At 40.7% G+C, this 17,944-nt stretch overlaps 1 protein-coding gene across 1 annotated transcript; it reads right to left on the bottom strand.

Annotated features, from left to right (window-relative positions):
- Positions 1-17: 17 nt before the first annotated feature.
- On the bottom strand, positions 18-17,352 carry ipo7 (importin 7). Its single transcript, XM_079456746.1, has 25 exons — positions 17,099-17,352; positions 15,058-15,139; positions 9,562-9,715; positions 9,325-9,483; positions 8,285-8,441; positions 8,094-8,183; positions 7,017-7,111; positions 6,762-6,846; positions 6,552-6,686; positions 6,342-6,441; positions 6,170-6,246; positions 5,504-5,620; positions 5,251-5,340; positions 4,513-4,678; positions 4,248-4,408; positions 3,997-4,125; positions 3,455-3,521; positions 3,260-3,385; positions 3,058-3,155; positions 2,884-2,979; positions 1,926-2,146; positions 1,627-1,835; positions 1,335-1,541; positions 1,135-1,251; positions 18-1,039 (listed from the first exon to the last, which is right to left on the bottom strand). Exons 1-25 carry the CDS (start codon positions 17,180-17,182, stop codon positions 942-944), a joined length of 3,120 nt encoding a protein of 1,039 aa, XP_079312872.1. The 5' UTR covers positions 17,183-17,352; the 3' UTR covers positions 18-941.
- Between the last annotated feature and the right edge of the window lie 592 nt (positions 17,353-17,944).

Below are 17,944 nucleotides of genomic sequence, written 5' to 3' on the forward strand. Positions count from 1 at the left end.
TGATACAAGCACGAAAGAAGATTTAAAGCCATTGTTTTTAATGTTGTGTATACTGGTGGTTCATCCATACATCAACCAAATGCTTGAGACTGCCTGTATTCATGCTCCAACGAATTATATAAATGACTTCAGTGCTTGTTACAATGTCTTTATCCAAATCGAACACCAAGTGCATTTTCTTTTGGAGCCTAAAACAATCATTACAAGAAGCAATTGATTGCCACACACACTATAACTGAAGCCCTCTCAACACCAACCCTTATAGACGTCACCTCTCGGGTAACAAGGTTCCAAATTCTTAAATAGTTTTCAACTGAGTTAAAAAAATTTGCAGTCTGATACAGAAGGCTAAGAGACCTGAACAATATGAAAGTGCTAGTCATTAATTTACAGAGATCAGGCATCACATAGTGCTATGACAAGTATCCAATATGCTACATTTGAATACACGTTGACACCTTACAAACGCCTCTGGTTGTCTGACCAGGCACCTTAAAAATCAAGTGGCCTGGGCTAGTATGTACAATATCATGAGATCTGATTTTTTTGTCAATGAAGAAAAACGTTGACACACTACTGCCAGAGGTATAACCTTGAAGGGCCTTTAGGCCCGTACAGTGACAATGATTTCAATTTCAATTCCTTAGCCCCCGTAGTATGTGACTGGGAGCCGCTGTTACGGTTTCCCTCTTATTGTTGGATCCCATTAGACGACATAGTTCAGAACCGTATTTTTCCCCCACTTGCTTAGCGTTCGAGTTCTCGGTTTGTTTTCCCAGGCATCGGTTGTGTTTGGTTGCCTCCCCACGTCTTCTGGTGCTGTTCAATTTGATAGTCGGATTTGAAGAGTGAGAGAGCAGAACCACTACGTCAGGGAGCAACACACGTGTTTCCATTCACTACAGTCAGTCACGGTAAGAAAGGGGAAGGGGAAGAAGGGCTCAATTCATTCCTGGGGCGCTGCCGCCGAAGTTGAAATTGCTCGGCACAACTGGAACCGTGAACTTGTATCCTCCGTGCTTCTCGATCATCTTTGATTCTAGAAGCAAAAGAAAAAAAACAAATGGCATGATTTGAAAGAAGCCAGATAGTTTATGGTTCTGCATGATTGTAAGGGCAATATTTCAGCCTCACCGTGTGCTGCTCGTCGTTGATCTGCAAGTGTTGCAATGTCCTGAAGTTGTTTTCTTTGTTCCTCATCGAGACATTGCGTGAGTACCTGGTACCACGCTGGGTCACGGGCCTGGATATCTAAAGAGAAGAGGGTCGATCCAAATTAGCTTAACATTCTTTTACATATGATTTTTTTGAAACCCATTTTAAGCAAATCTCACTCTGAAATATGGCTTTGAAGATCTGGTATTCATCAACGAGGTTGTCTTCATCGTCCACTGTGGTCGTGTAGCCCTCAAGAGCCGTCTCCTCTGCGTCATCTTCCTCCCAGTCTTCATCGTCACCATCCTCTCCTGCTTGTTTAGCCAGCATTTCAAGATATTCCTGGCCTTCTTCATCGATATCATCTTCATCGCTGCCCAACTCGGCTGCACAAACAATCACAAAAAAAACCCTGATCATCATAACCAATTTCCAAAATAATCTAATTCAAAAGAGCCAAAAGCTCATTACCGTTCTCCTCTTCCTCCCCTCCATTTTCATCATCGTCATCTTCGTCATTCTCATGCTCGGCCCTGCATGTGTAGGCTCTCTTCAGGCCGTTAAACAGGAGGATGGCAGCGGGGACAAGCTGACCTGCTACTTGATTAACAGCTTGAGGCCGCTGTTCCAGGTCCATGAGAGCACACAGTCCCAACACGCACATCTTACGATCATGGAGCCTGCAAAGTCAAACACAACAATCTGCATTACATACAGAACAGATGAAAGATGTTTAGAAGAGCATCTAGCAAAGGAAAGTGTATGTGTACCCGAGGAAGCAGTCGATATCCTTGAGCCACTGCGACATGAAGTGGTTAGTTATCGGCTCAGTGTTGTTGGGAAAGCGGAGGTTCTCCAATGTGTTGAGGAGCAGTGGAGGGCTGTAATAGAGTGCGCCGATGGCCACCTGCAGACACATGGTCCTCAGCTCGCTGGTCTTCACCTCACGGGTCAAACGCTCCAGAGCAGTCGTTACGAACAAGGGCACCACCTGCAGGTACAAAAGTAATAAGTTTATAATGTGTCGCCAAATCAAAGTGACGGGTTTATTCACTCAGTGCATTCAACCAATGAAACGCTCTGACAGAGCTCACACTCAAACGCCATTGGCTCACGTGTGTTTGATGAATGCACGGTCTTGTAATGAATGAGAAAAATCTAATCTTTCAAAAAGAAAGTATCTAATCATTTCTTCAATCATGCTAAAGATCGAACCAAGTATGTCATTTGCATGTCATTAAATCTTTTAATGTACAGTACAACTCACTTCACTTCTCCAATCGAAACAGCGCTGTTTTTATGCAACAGCTCACGTTAGCGGATAAAGTAACATTGGCATACAAGAACGTTTGTGCTTGCCTTAGTAATGAGCTTCAGGGTGACATTCCAGCAGTCACGCTCAAGTCTGCTGTGTTTTACCGGCAAATGTGAAGGAAAATAAGACCCTTTGCAAACCATGTGGAGACACAGACTGTGTCTTGAGCTTTCCCTTCTCTCTACCGCATATGTGAGATAAGCACATGTGACGTGCTGGCACAGAGTAGGTAGCGTCTTGACCGCTCAAGGAAACGAATAGAATTAAACATATCACAAATTATCCTCATCTCTCCACAATGTGCATCGTAACATTTTTGCAACGCGAAATATCGTACTACGAAGTAACGTTACATCCCTACCAAAAACCAAAGTTCAAAGAAGTGGTGCGGTCACAAAGATCAGAAAACCAACCTGGTCGATACCACGACCTTTGCACTGCAAAATGATGACCTCCAACAGCTTTGCTGCGTGGCATTCTGGGTCCTCTCCCGGATCTCCCGTCAAAATCTGAAGAGAAAACACGTTCACTCACATTGCAACCGATTTTTAAACAAATATTTGTGCTCAAGGGGGCGTTTTCATTACCTTTTTACACATGTTGTAGATAATTTCAAGATATTTAGTGTCAGACAGCAGAGTATCTGTGTCAACTGTGATATAGTTGTGGAGGAGAGGCATCATATCTAAAATAAAAACATGTACCGCATGACATAACTCATAAGTAAACTAACATCAACCTCGTTTCCACATAGAACATTTTGGGTTGAATCATTAGATTGTGTGTTACCGGTGAAGTAGTCGAATCCATCTTGTTGGAAGACTTCATAGACCAGAGGAAGGAGCTGCCACATCTGTGGCGACACCTGCTGACACGTCAGACTGTGAGCCAGAGACAGGATCTCCTCGTAAAACTCTGCCAAAAGTAAACAACGTCAGACGGTCTCATGTACATGTGATGCGCGTTTAATTGTGTGAATCTTACCTAGGACGTGCTGCTGCAGGACTGTGCCGATGACCTGCAGACAGATGCCTTCCAACTGCTGGGTGATCTGAAAACAACCAATCAGGAGTGAGAATAAGTATAATCAGACCTGCATATATATTTCTGTCGTATAAAAAGTAGTGCCTTGTTCTTTGACTGGACAGACACAATGCTTCGAAGCTTATATTTTAAGTTTGCCTAAAGGGAGAGTTCATCCAAAAAAAGAAAATTCTGTAATTTACTCTCACTTGTAATTCCATCCTTGAATTTCCATTTTTGTGAACTAGCCCTTTAAATGTCTAAATGCTTTCTGGAGCTACTGCATGAAATATCTTTCCTAAGAAAGCATCTACTGCATTAATACGTGCAGGTTTCCACAGGGCTATTAAAAGAAAGCTCAAAACCAACCTAAAAGGCACTTTGTTTAGAATTGGCACCACTACATGTTTGCATCTAGTTGTGGGTGGCTAGAATTAAGTCATCGTGCAACAGGCAAGAGAGAACAACTCATGATTCTCTCATCTACATGGCTCATCTCTTACTTCTTTATGGTCCTCCACAACACTCAACAGCGTGTCAATGGTGTTGAGGATGCCCATGGCGGTAACTGCTTTGTCATCACCTCCTTCCTCATCAGGTCCTGTCTGGATCACCTGGTTGAAGGTCATGGCCTGATAGAGCAGAGTTTAACATGAATGCACGCACACGTCCTATAAGAACCTTCACAGCTCTCAATACATATAATTTTGGATGAATCATAACTCTATAGGCGGATTGAATAGCTTGGTCATACCAAATGCTGGGTCATCTCCACGGCAATGGGCGTCACTTCCTCGCTGTACTCGCAAATCATTTTCTGTATGACGTTGGTAAGGTCGTCGTTCTCTGTCTCGCGTACAATTTGGAGGAGGGCCTGCATCACGGGTCGGATGAAGGGAGTGATGTAATCTTTGGCTGACCGGGAGAGAAAGAAAGTTAGCCATATCTAATCAGTGATTAGAGAAAATTGTTTTTTTTAATTAAATGAGTTTGATAAGGACAGGAAATGTGAGCGGTACCTTTCTCCTGATTACTGATGAGCACCTGGAGGGCGATGGCAGCCTCCACTTTAACCGGCATCTCATTGTCATTAATGAGACAGTGACGGGTGAGCTCCAGGGCAGTCTGTAGGTTCTGGTCAATCTTAAACTTCACCTCACAGAAGTAATGAAGCACCCAGCAAGCCTAGAGGCAAAACACATGTTTAGCAGCGTTCGGCCAGCATCAGACAGGAAATGATTCACATTCAGGCAGTATTATGAACTGTGGAACAATATAACAAAATAAATCTAGCATTAAAAAAAGATGAATCTAGGTAACTTTTATATTTGACAGCAAGTCTTATCCAAATAAACTTTATATTAAAGAATTTCGCACAAAAAGGATTCCATAGCTTTTTTCAATGTATGGGTGAAGAAAAGTCCTGGTTTAAAAGATAACTGACAACTAGGAATAGGGCAGTATATTTTCCCAGGGAATAGCAAATAGCACATAGGTGTTACCGATTACATCATGTGAACAAGAAAAATATATGTTTGCATTACTTTATATCTGTAGCTAGCTCCTCATGTATATGGATCATACAAATCTTATTTTATTACAAAAGTGGACATTGTACAACTGAAAAGGATTGTATTTCTATAAGTAAAACGATGGTGGATATGTAATGTAATTGTGTGGCCGAACTACCGTGCCAAACCTATTGACAACCTGTGCTTTACTACAGAGTGATAATGACTAAAATGTCTCAATCTCACCCTGGCTCTCATGTAACCTAGCTCACTGCGAAACAGAGGGAAGACATGGTTCTGCAACATGAACTCCATCTGGTCTTTGTAGATCTTTCTCTGTTCAGGAAAAAAATAAGAAAGACTTAGATTTCCTGAATATAATGAACATTTGCATTTTTATTGAAAAATATATTTTAGAAATCCCATCTGTTGCAGCACCAGCCAGACACACTTTGTTATTTGGCAAGAGTGAAAATATAAGTCAATCAAGTCCATTCACCTTCAGAAGTATCTCCGCGAGCGAGCCGATCATGTGAAGAGCGCCATCTTTTTTCCGTGGGTCTGAAGCGGGATCTGTGAGGATCTGATAACAAAACCCCATGGACTTCTGCAACACCTGTTATAAAACAATGCGAAAGATAAAACCTCAGGATTTAGAAGACTTTGAAGAGCTGGTCATCCTCTGAATCGCGTCATGTGGGGGTTTGTAGGAGAATATGGAGGCTGGTCAGTGGTGGAGGGTCATGTAGACGTCACTGAGCCAGTACTATGATCTCCAGTCATTCTGTGGCTGTGAGTGTGGTGTGAGTACGGTCACACGGTCTGCAAGACACAGACTGTGGACCGCACTAAACGCAGACGGACACTACGCACACCGTCCACCCACAGCCAATCAATAGAGACTTTCTGAATAGGTTCAACAAGCTTGAGATTTAACTAACATTTTCAATTTAAAAATATAAAAATGAACTAAAATATAAAAAACTAAACCAAACTCATCCATGGGAAAACAAACTTTTTCTGCCTGATCTCATTAGCTTTCCTTAGATCTCTTAAGGGAAATGAAAGGTGCTGATTGGACACATGAAGGTTGGCAGCGATTCTAAACCAAACCCGTTTACATCACTGGCTTCATCGTGCCAGATGGCGTCTTCCAAACACCCACCTCCTTCCTTTTGTTGCATGCGGTGAAGAGCAACGTCTGTGCCGCTGTGGTCGGAGAGATAAAGTCTTCAAACACATCTAGGGAGAAGTAAAGATGGAAAGCATGAGACCTACACGACTTCTGAGCTGATGACATTTTATAGTGATAAACCAGAAGATAGTGTAGCTCTAACCGAATTTCATGCGGATGTACTCGTACGGGTCTTCCTGCCAGAGTTCTTCGTCGCTGTCTGTGTAGCACATGAGGGGGAACACTACGTCCTGAATGATTCCCTGTGAACACACAAGATATATAATCGAAAGTTCATATTGAATTCTGATTGGATGAGGTGGGATTAAAGCTAATATCATCACAAACTTGATCAAATCCAATGTCGACATACTTGGATGTGGGGCTTCAGGTTTTTCCAAGTAACGGCGTGTGCGATTCCCTGGTTGATGTAATTCAGTGCCTGCTGTAAGACTCTTGGAGCCATGTATTGCTTCTCCTTATACTGATACAAGACCTTCAACAGGACCTAGAGGAACAAAAAAGGTGGTCAGTTCTCCAGCTCTTGTTAGAAGACCCCAACCTGTTGACATCTACGCTGTACCTGTTGTGCAGCCACGGCGTAACCCTTGAGGAAAAGCTCTGCAAACTCTGTGTACTCTTTGGTTGTGTTTCCAGGGCTGCCGTATCTGTCAGGAACCACAACAAACATGCGAGAATCTCAGTAACGTTCAAATTCTTCCGCTGAAAATAAATAACTGCCCGCCGTGGGCTGAGGTTCAGTGGGTGGTGAGTCAACCATGAGAACTCTATCTGTAGTGCTCATGGGAGGAAGTGATGTAAATGCCTCTGGCTGTACCTCTCAAAGAGCCGTGCAAGGATGTGGAGCGCCCACTTCTTGCATTTCCACCAGGGCAGCTCGGGCCTCTCGTCTTCATCCACCTGCAGGGTCTCCTGCAAAACATCCCCCGCAAGCACTTTTAAAATGCAGTAAGCATTCAGTTCAGTCAAACAGACTTTTAAACACCCTATTATACGTATTGCAGACATATTTATTATTCTAAACATGAATGATTTAATACATCCATGTTGACTTTAAGGGATTTTGTAGGAGAATATGGAGGCTGGTCAGTGGTGGAGGGTCATGTAGACGTCACTGAGCCAGTACTATGATCTCCAGTCATTCTGTGGCTGTGAGTGTGGTGTGAGTACGGTCACACGATCTGCAAGACACAGACTGTGGACCGCACTAAACGCAGACTGACACTACGCACACCGTCCACCCACAGCCAATCATTCCTTAAAGGAATTGTTCACTTTCAACATTCATTTTCATGATAATTTTCCCACCCCTGTTGTCATCCAAGATGTTTATGTATTTTCTTCTTTAGTCGAAAAGAAATTAAGGTTGAACGTTGAAAAGGTCACGCTTGACCTAGGCCGTACCGTGTCAGTGTTTACAAATACTGGAGAAATAGTTGAATGTTCACTAACACCCATTCAATTGTCTTTGTTAGTTTTTTGTTTAAAATAGTAATTTCGTGAGAGTATCCTGGATTACACCTACATCAAGTGTGACCTTTTCAACCTAATTACGTAATACGTGAAGTCGTGATCGTGCATCGCAGAACAGAGCCAGGCGACCATTTGTGTTTATAAAGCATATAATTGTTTTAAGAAAATGACCAACAGTGTCGCTAGATAAGACACTCGTTCATCGTCTGGTATCGATTAAAGTTTGGAGTCCACTATATGGAGAATAATCCTGGAATGTTTTCATCAAAAACCTTAATTCACGACTAAAGAAATAAATACATATGAATCTTAGAGCGAGTAAATTATCATGAAAATGTATGTTGAAAGTGAACAATTCCTTTACACATCCTACCTTATAACATACTAAACACAACATATTAAGTCAAGCAAACATCCTTACTGGAGGTACATCTCTGTCCACAACTGTCTTCAGAATCTCCATCCACTCAGTCAGATTCTGCCTATTGATCAGCTCGAGAGGGAGGTTGTACTGTAAAACAGATCATTCAATGAACACATCTGAACAGTGAAAGCTGTTATTCTATTAAACTGCAGGTGCAGCAGTAACAAAGGCGTCGGTGATGATGATACCTGGAAGAGAGCGTAGAGGATCTTGAAGATCTGTTTCTGCACTAGGACAGAATCGCCGGATGGGTCTGGCAGTAGCTGAATGAAACGCTCCTTCAACATGGGCATGAAGATCTGCATGGCAGCGACCAACGGCTGGCGCTCCTCTGGCTTCTTATATCTTATAAAAGCACAGAGCGACATCAGGACTTCATAACTGCTAAATGGTGTAGTAATATTGTTTTGTTTACATGAACAGCACAAATAGAGTCAAATACAAGTTGTGTTTTTCGTCACTCTCAAAACACTCACTTGGGGATAGTTTACCCGAAAATGAAAATGCTGTCATCGTTTACTCACCCTCAAGTTGTTCCAAATCTGTTTATATTTCTTTGTTCTGTTGAACACAAAATATGTTTTGGAGAATGTGGAATATCAAACAGTTCTGGTGCACCATTGAACATTTAAAATGGTAGTCAAAGGTGCCCCAGAACTTTGCTTCCCTAAATTCTTCAAAATATCAAAAATGTTTCTACTATGGAAGAGAGTGATGTCCCAGAAATTGCTAACATTCTTCCAAATATCTTGCTTTGTGTTTAACAGAACAAAGCAAAGTATAAAGGTTTGAGTAAATGATGACAGCTTATTAATTTTTTGGGTGCACTATCCCTTTAACAGATATTGTGTGAGACCATGTAAAGACTGTTGTATCAGGGTTGTTAAGGCACCATAACCGGGTCAACACTTATGTTGACTTACACCAGTGTAAGTTCATTTAATAAACAATGTTCCTGTTTTTCACAATCTTACAGAAACACTTCTTGTGTTGTCTGATAGTTAGTAGCATTTAGTTGCACATATGTAAGTGCATCTCTCATTAAATTTGGCACTGCGGTGGCATGACTTGGGCATAAACAACACTGTCCTTGCTACTGTCATGTGGCATCACACAAACGCCTGGCCTGAAATGTACACTAAATATAGTACATACTGTTTAAAGAAACAGATCTGACCCTAAAAAACTTGATAAATGTGTCTTGTGGGCAAATAAGCGTTTATCTTACTCGTAAATCTTGACCAGCTGATACAGGCACATCAGGATGCCCAGCCAGCAGCCACTGTTGTCAGACTGCAGGTACAAGCCAATCTTGTCCACGATGGCGGTCCATCTACCAGGGTAGTCGTGCTTGATCATGTGGTGAATGCAGGTTGTGAGTTGCACTCTTAGTTGGAAGTGAAAAGACAAAAGTTAGCAATGAACATGTGACTCCAGTTCTCCAGTGTGTGTGTGTGTTAGTTACCTAATGCGCTCTGGGGATTGGATGATGGCTTCAACTATGTTATCTCGAATGAACTGCCTGTCCTCTTCTGGGATGTTACTGGAGGGTACTTCAGCGTTTGCATTTTCCCCTTCACTCCAGTACTGTGTTATCATGTTCTTCAGGTAGATCACACCTGAACAACATCAACCATACAGGACATGGTAAGAGCAGTGTTTCCCATACATTACTTTGACTCTGGTGGCCCATCACGGTTTAATTTGTTCCACCATAGTTTCAAAATGAATAATTTTTTAGATAGAGATCACCATCTTTTTATGTAATGTTTTGCTGCATTGTTTCTGAAGCGGCAAAGCATGCATTACACAGTCACCCGGACCATTGCGTTACAAACTGCGGCATACTTTTGAGTGAGTGAATGATTACAAAACAGTTTCCAAGCACCACAAATAATCTGTAATGATTCTTTTATGTCTGACGATGGAAACAAATAATATGTAAATGACAGCAGCTTTATTGGGCATTAAAGTACCATGGTGTGTACCTGTTCAGAGAGTAAACGCAAGTATTACAATGCAACCTTGTGCCATAGTCACACAAAATATATACTTCATATTGAAAATGTGTACGATTTCTGGCTGACCTTTAAAGTGCCCCTAAAATCAAAAAATAAGTTTAGTGGCTTTTACCAGGGTTTGACTTTCTTGACGTCACATGGGCATTCAAGCAAAGTCACGCTGCAGCTGTGCATTTGTTGAAAAGCCAGGCAGGTGTGAGAACAGATTGTGTCTCAATGCTTTTCACACAGCTTCAGTAAATTGTGCATTCAGAGCTAAACAACTGCACACTCAGCATCAAGAAATTCCATCACTTCCTGTCGTGGCAGTCTAAAACAAACACCGAAAGTCATACCACGTATATGTGGAGTTTGTGTGCGCTGAATGCGTTAGTGGTGATAAGGACTGGTTTGGATCAGAGACTGTTGGACATCAGAATGCTGACAGAATGGCTCGTGTGTCCGGATGAGAGTAATCCTGCCTGCTGCTGAATGAGCAATTCTCTCTATCCCAAATCTAACAATATGATGTGCAACAGGGTTGTTTAAGATGCGATGTAATGGATAATGGTCAAGGCGAAATGTTAAATGCTCTCTCAGTTGTAAATCACTTCTAAATGAATAAATGTAAATGCCAAGTCTGAGGGGCTGCATCTTATCCCTTATTTATGGATGCTGATTTCACTAACCGAGAGCCAGCGTTATCCGAATGATACGATATAAAATACAAACTTTTTTACACATTCATATTTCACATTGGTATTTTTACTAGAGCCCGACCGATGTATCGGCCGGCCGATATTATCGGCCGATATGAGCTAATGGCATTTAAATCGGCATCGGCGTTTATAACGGCCGATAAAACATGAGAAACAGAGTCTCATGCTTCACTCATGTTATGAAAAACGCTGGCCGCTTCCAGACTCTGGCTCCATTGGCCAGGAGGTTTCTCACTCCTCCACCTTCATCTGTCCCTAGTGAGAGGGTATTCAGCACTGTGGGGGCCATCTATCAAGATAGGAGGAGCTCTCTAACAGGTTCCAAGGCAGAGATGTTGTGCTTCCTGTACTACAACCTGCCACTTCTCAACTGGCAGTACTAAGGAGCACCCTGTTCAAGACATTTTTCAAAACACTGTTCAAATATTAAAGTTCAGAGGTAGACAGAGTAAAAGTCTAAAAGTATAATTTGTAAAAAGTAGTGAAGGAGGAAAACCTCTTGCCTGTGTGCTGTATATATTGAGAACATTCTACATTGTTTTAATTATATTTTGGTATTATTTATTTATTTTTTATTTTATATTTATTTATTGTATATGTAGCTATACATTTAACTTATTTTAATTTTATTATGGTTTTGTGGAATATTGAATTTGTTTGGTATAGCTCTTTTACTTTAACTTATAATTTATTTACAGTACACACTGTTAAAACCAGCTTCAACTGGAAGTAAATAAAAGTGTTAAATGTTTAAAACCAGACTGTTTTATGATCATTGAAAAATATATACTGTAGATGTGCAATTGTTTAGTCATTGAGACTGTAATCTAAGGCTTTTTTTAACATCCCTTCTGGAAAATGGTTTATACAGCCCACATACCTAGAACAGGCAGATATTTTGCTATTGAATGTTGTGTAAGTGCAGTTTATAGGAAATGCTAATATCCAGTTTATTTTCAAAATCAAAATATCGGCTTATAAATCGGCTCTTTTCAAGTTAATATCGGCATCGGCCCCCAAAAATCCATATCGGTCGGGCTCTAATTTTTACACCATGTCTAAGAGAAGGCAGGGAAACCACAGGTAGCGCAGTTTTCTCCTTTCCCAAACGCACGGGAGACTGTTGATGCAATGCATACATGAGATACAGAAAGTTTATGTAAAGGAAATTGATTGCTAGCTCCGAAATTACCTTGTAGTAGCTTTGCTATTTGATTTTCTTTGCTGAGCTTCATTTCGCTGCGGTGTGGACACGCCAAGACAGAAAATGCACAGCGCATTATGAGGGCAATTGTCGTGCATCTACATTTAAAACAACGAACACGAGCAAAGCTGCAAAATGTGGCGTCAACAATCAGATTAATTCAACTTGTCCAGTTTTGTCAAGTGGTTTGCGTGATTGGATTGTAATCTGTCTCAAACTTTTCGGAGGGCATTTACACCTGGTCACACGCTTGTCCTCACACATTTTCTTTTACCATAAAGAAAACTGAAAAACATGTATAATTTAATAGTTATTTAAAAACGTATTAAATTATTATATAAAAATATCAATTTGTATGATCGATAAACTGTCAATATGAACATCCCCACCCATCCCTTGTCTGGATGAACAAACTACCCTACAACATTATAGACAAAATTAGAAAGTCAGAATACACAACATTAATGAAACCGTCTGAAACAATATCCTGATGACCTAATGCATCTGTTGAAATGGTCAAGTATGCAACAATGGACTCCTGTTTTTCTTCCCCATAAGGCCACAGAAGAAGGGAGCTGAGAGTCCAGTGGCTCCTTTTGTCCTTTATACATTTTACTTGTGATAAATAGCATTTAAAGAGACTTGTTCACCATGTTTTGACAGTTCACAAGTTCATAGTTACAGGGTTCCTGAACAGTAAAAAGCAGGGGTAATCCGCACAAAGATCATACATCTGTGCTATTTTAGTGTAAGCGATAATCTAAAAAAAATCTGTTCACTGCTAAATAAGTTATACGTGTTTTTTACACCACAGAAGACACAAACTATTAGAAGAATGTACTGCGTGCGAGTGCTGCTCCTAACTCAGTTATGAGCACAAAGTTCTTCAGTAATATGTCATGTTGCAAATAAGGCACTGGCAGTTCGACAAATGCAGAACGAGATGAACGTTTCCACTTTAATCAAAATGGAAGACTTTAAAAACAAATAGCAAGCCACGAGAATGCAACAAAACCACATCTATGTACATAACATTACAAACTTTATCATAACCAGACAGGTACGGTTTCAGAACGTGTGCTGCACACAAAGCGATCGGTCTTCAAAAAGTAATGACAATCTCTAGGACAAATATAAAAAATCCTTAAAGGAACAGTTCACACAGAAATTAAGATGTTGTCCTCATTTACTCACCCTCATGTCATTCAAAATATAATTTGTGTTCAACGAAGTAGTCCTATACAGGTTTTTAAAGTCTCAGTGGTTTTGTGTCTATACTATGGAAGTAAACCTGGGCCAATGTTCTTCAATATATATCTTGCGAAAGAAAGTCATACAGGTTACAGAGGGTGAGTCAAAGACATGAGGGTGAGGAAAGAATTTGTCTTGTTTGGTGAACCATCCTTTAAAAGTTCGAATGCTATTGTGCAAAAATCCGGGCAAGCTTAAATACACTGCGGCTCTCATTTCAAAGACAAACCTTTCTTATTTTGTAGTACAAATATGCAAAACATACTGGTCCCCATGTTACAAGCAGTCTATGCACACAGGTATAATTTGATCTCCACTCACGACTAGTCATTCTGACAACTCACTAATGATTTCATTCACTTAAGAACGATACAATTTAGCACATCTAAAAACAACAACATTGATTTAACACCTCATAGGCATCGAGCCTGAGTGTTAATGCTGCACGCAAACACAAAGTGGAATCTCTCTGCTCCGTGTCAACACAAGACATCTGACACTGAAGGCATGATGGGGAGATGGTCATAATGTGACAGTGAGGCCGGGCTCCAGACTAACTTTTTTACTAGGAGCACTTTAGCCCCGGACTTAAATTTTTAGTAGTGCAAGTAAAAGATTTAGGGGCACACTTTCATTTCAGCCTGCAATGCAATTTATCACATTTCATCCTCAAAATGAGTTTCACTGACACTGACAAATAAGTTACTGGATGACAGCCGGTTTGGTTCTGCTTATTTAAAATAGAGTAACTAATCTGAACTCATTTGAACCAACAGAAATTGTGCTTGTCAAAAAGTATACATTTAAATGTTAACAGTAATACACATTAAAGCTAAATGAAAGGTCTTGTGTTATTACGTTCATACGATGATTTTATTGAGACAAGAGGTCTACCGATATGCACTTTTCAGGGCCGATGTCGATTATTACATGGTCAAGTAGACCGAGTATACATGTCTGGTGTAAAAATGAAACGTGTTCAAAATTAAGAATCACAAGAGCACTGACAAAAACTTTGAACAAAACCATGGCGCGTTAAGACAAAGGAATAACACTTCTTACAGAATCTCTCTGTTCACATCCACTCACTGAAAACTTGTGTGTATACTTGCCAAGACGGGTATTGTAATGTGTGTCTGAACATTTATGCCTCCTGCGTTGATAGGCCGGACTCTCTCTAAATCCTTGGCTGCATCAGAGCCAAATGGCACATTTCAAAATTAAAATGACTTTATTGGCAAATCGGCTTTTAAAATGTCTGATGTCGAAAATCGAAAAAACACTTAATATCGTCCAGTTCGATAATCGGTCGACCCCTATTAAGGGCACTTATCCTCATGATCACAACACATGTAAATATAACGACAAATAAAACTTAACCCTCACCCACAAGAAATCTGTCACAGCAAACAGTGATATTTAGTAATGCGCACACGTTGTGTGTAAACTTGTCAATGATGACTTGAGTGCACTGGCGCGCAGTTGACGATCACACACAGCCTGCACTAGAGGCGGCTTGCGTTCTACTCGTCTCTCCATGTGAAACAACAACTAGAAAAATTCTAAATTTGCAGGTCGCACATGCACTTGTAGAGTTATGGTAGAAATAGCTCGTGCTGTCTCGAAAAATGCGACCATTTAGATGCAGTCTGGAGCCCTGCAGTGAGGAGGAGGATTGAGTGCATTACACCCGCTTACGCTTCATAAATATGACAGCAACGTTCTGAATAACACTGGCTTATGCTGGGGAGGAGGCGAACTCTGGATTCCTTGAACCGTCAACGTACCTGCCTGCCGTACGGGCAAATCCAACTGATCGGACATGGTCACCCGCAGTAGTGTAGACACAAAGTTGACCTGGGTATGGCCCTGTAGAGAGGAAAAAGATGAGTCATTACAAACTACAAACATTCAACACATATCATAAATAACATTAATTACCAGGGTAAAACAGCTTATCTACCCCGTGTTGCTGTTGGATTTTAAGAAATCCCAAAACTTCTGAAAAAACATCTACTTGTAACCTCTGGCATTTAACACAGACCACAAACATACAAAATGCACAAGTCAGCTTTGATTTCTGCTGAAAGAAGCACATTGAAGGCAATTAGGATGTATCAAGCTTCTCTATCTTATGGTCATCTCAACAATGCGTTTACCTTCCTGTAAATACATTGTAAAATACAGAGTTTAACGCATATTGTGGCAATTACAGCTGTGAATAAAATATGTGAAAACACGTGGCAGTTCTCTTCCTCCATCTCGACCCCTGTGAAGCGTCAGCACACAGGAATCCAAGCCTGTTCTCCACATGGGGCAGCCTGGAGGTCTGCCAACTTGGTGACCGTGTCATTGGAAACCACAGCAGGCATCAGCAAAGCTCTTCTTTAGCCCATTCATTACACAAATATGTCCTCGATAGACATTAGCCATTAGTCACAAGTGAGATTAAAGAATTAAAATTTTACAAGAGTGTTAAACAATGAGCAACAATGGACTGGTTTCTTGGGTATCGTCTTACCCACCTTACCAAAGCAACAACTTCTGTACCTGTCAATCTGACAATTAACTACCCTGAGTTACATTCAAAGCAGAAATGGTTTTGAAAAAAGTTTGAATGTTTATTTATTAATAATAATTGTATTTGAAATAATTAATATTTCGGGGAGTAAGACTGACAAACCAAATACTGGAAAGAAAACTAGACAAGCAGCATCACCGCATTCAGAATCAGAGTATATGATGTATCAATTTGTTTCCTGAAATTCAAAACCATGACCAACAACAATGCACCACAAAACATTCAAACTAGAAAAACAGCACAGGCTTTATTATTAACAACATTACTCGGAGACAAAAATACAACAGTCATTTCCTGACACAACTATACATTACTTTGAGACAGTCAATTATACTTCGCCGTCATAATGCAAAACTTATCTTGCAATGCACCGATACATTCCGCTGGCTGGCATTTCCTAAATAATACTAATAAAACACGGTATGCAAACATTGACAGCGTATACACCACGGGTGTTCGTGTCAATACAATCGCTCAAAAACACGTCAGGCAGGAGCAAATGCCAAAGAAATATAAGCAACACAAAAAACAAACTAGGTTTAGGGCATGACGTATTATGGCAGTATTAGTGTATTCCTCGGAACACACAATGGCATGATTAACGTTACTAAAACGAAAGCGGGGAACGCCAAGGCAACTGGTTAATACATCTGGTCCGCATAAGTTAGTTAGATGTATTCGCACATAAGAATAAAGATTTAAAGGATAATATACGTCAATGTGTGTGATTTTAATGCGATCATCTGTGGCAGATGTCAGTGTTCTAGAACTGAGTGAAATGACAACAACCCTCAACCGCATCACGTTGACACGTGAGAGACTAGCGCCTAGCATCACATGCGCTAGCACACGAAATAAAACTTATACTTGGTCCCTCACATCAGTATTGTAGTTCGAAACATGAGGGGAAATACAATATTGGCTATACTTTTACACTTAGCATAGTAATGTTACATTTATGTGCCCCATCGTCTGTTAGATACTATCACATTAACGCGAGCTTTTATCTCGGTGACGTAGTTAACTCACACGAGATGCTAGCGTGTGCTATCCCGCATTAAACTACATAATTAAACAATATTACGCAGTAATTAATGAACCAACTTGCATCACACATTTACTATATGGGTTTACGCCAGCCAACTTTGTTAAAGATAATTTTTATTGAACCAAGTTGAGACATTCCTGTCATCATGGTACGCAAGGCCCGAAGCGCCACCATCATCATCATCACAAGATCACTTTACCTCGTTCAGCTGTCTCTCTGCGGCCTCACGCAAATTTGCGTCCATGGTGCCCCGAAGGGCCTCGATCAGAGTGTTGAGATCCATGACAAGGTTGCGGTATGGCTAGGATTCGTTGGGCTCGGCGATCTATAAAGTCCCGGGCGCTGCGCACATGGACGCTCGATTCTTCGGCTACCGGCGCGAAAGGAAGAGGAGTCGCGATGGGCCGGATAGATCAGCGCCAATTTCTCCACTGCGAGTTTCCGTTCCACTGCGGGACGTGTAGGGACTTGTAGTTTTTATGCTTTAGTGCGTTACAGTGAGGATACGCATCAACGATATTAAGCAAACACATGTAATTTCACCACATTATGAAAGGGGAAAGAAAAATATATACGTTGCATGTAGAAAAAGTAACCCAGGTCTATTTTAGTTGCAAAAAATTACTTTCCTACCATCTTTTACCCAGTCATATAAATGTTGTAACAAGTCCGGACCTTTTTTCAGATTGAAAAATAAAATATGGAGCTCTGAATGAATATTCAGCAGTTTATAACTCTTCTGAGTGTACACGTATATTATTCAGTCTATGCAGTTTACATAGCTGTTAATTGTCCGTGGTATAAAATATTTATTTTTCCCATAGATTTATAAAGCCCACATAAATGAATGTGAAGTGAAGCCTATGCGTAGTTTAATGTGGAGGAAGGGGGTTTATTCTAAACTAAACATTCTTTGTCTGACATGCTGTTTTCTATACCTTATTTGGTATAACAGGTGTCTTATGTGCACTATATAAAGATGTCTCTTCCACATAGTTTCTATACCTTATTTGGTTTTAACAGGTGTCTTACTGTACACTATATA

The sequence above is a fragment of the Barbatula barbatula genome (genome assembly GCF_947034865.1).
Source record: "Barbatula barbatula genome assembly, chromosome: 1".
Taxonomy (NCBI): domain Eukaryota; kingdom Metazoa; phylum Chordata; class Actinopteri; order Cypriniformes; family Nemacheilidae; genus Barbatula; species Barbatula barbatula.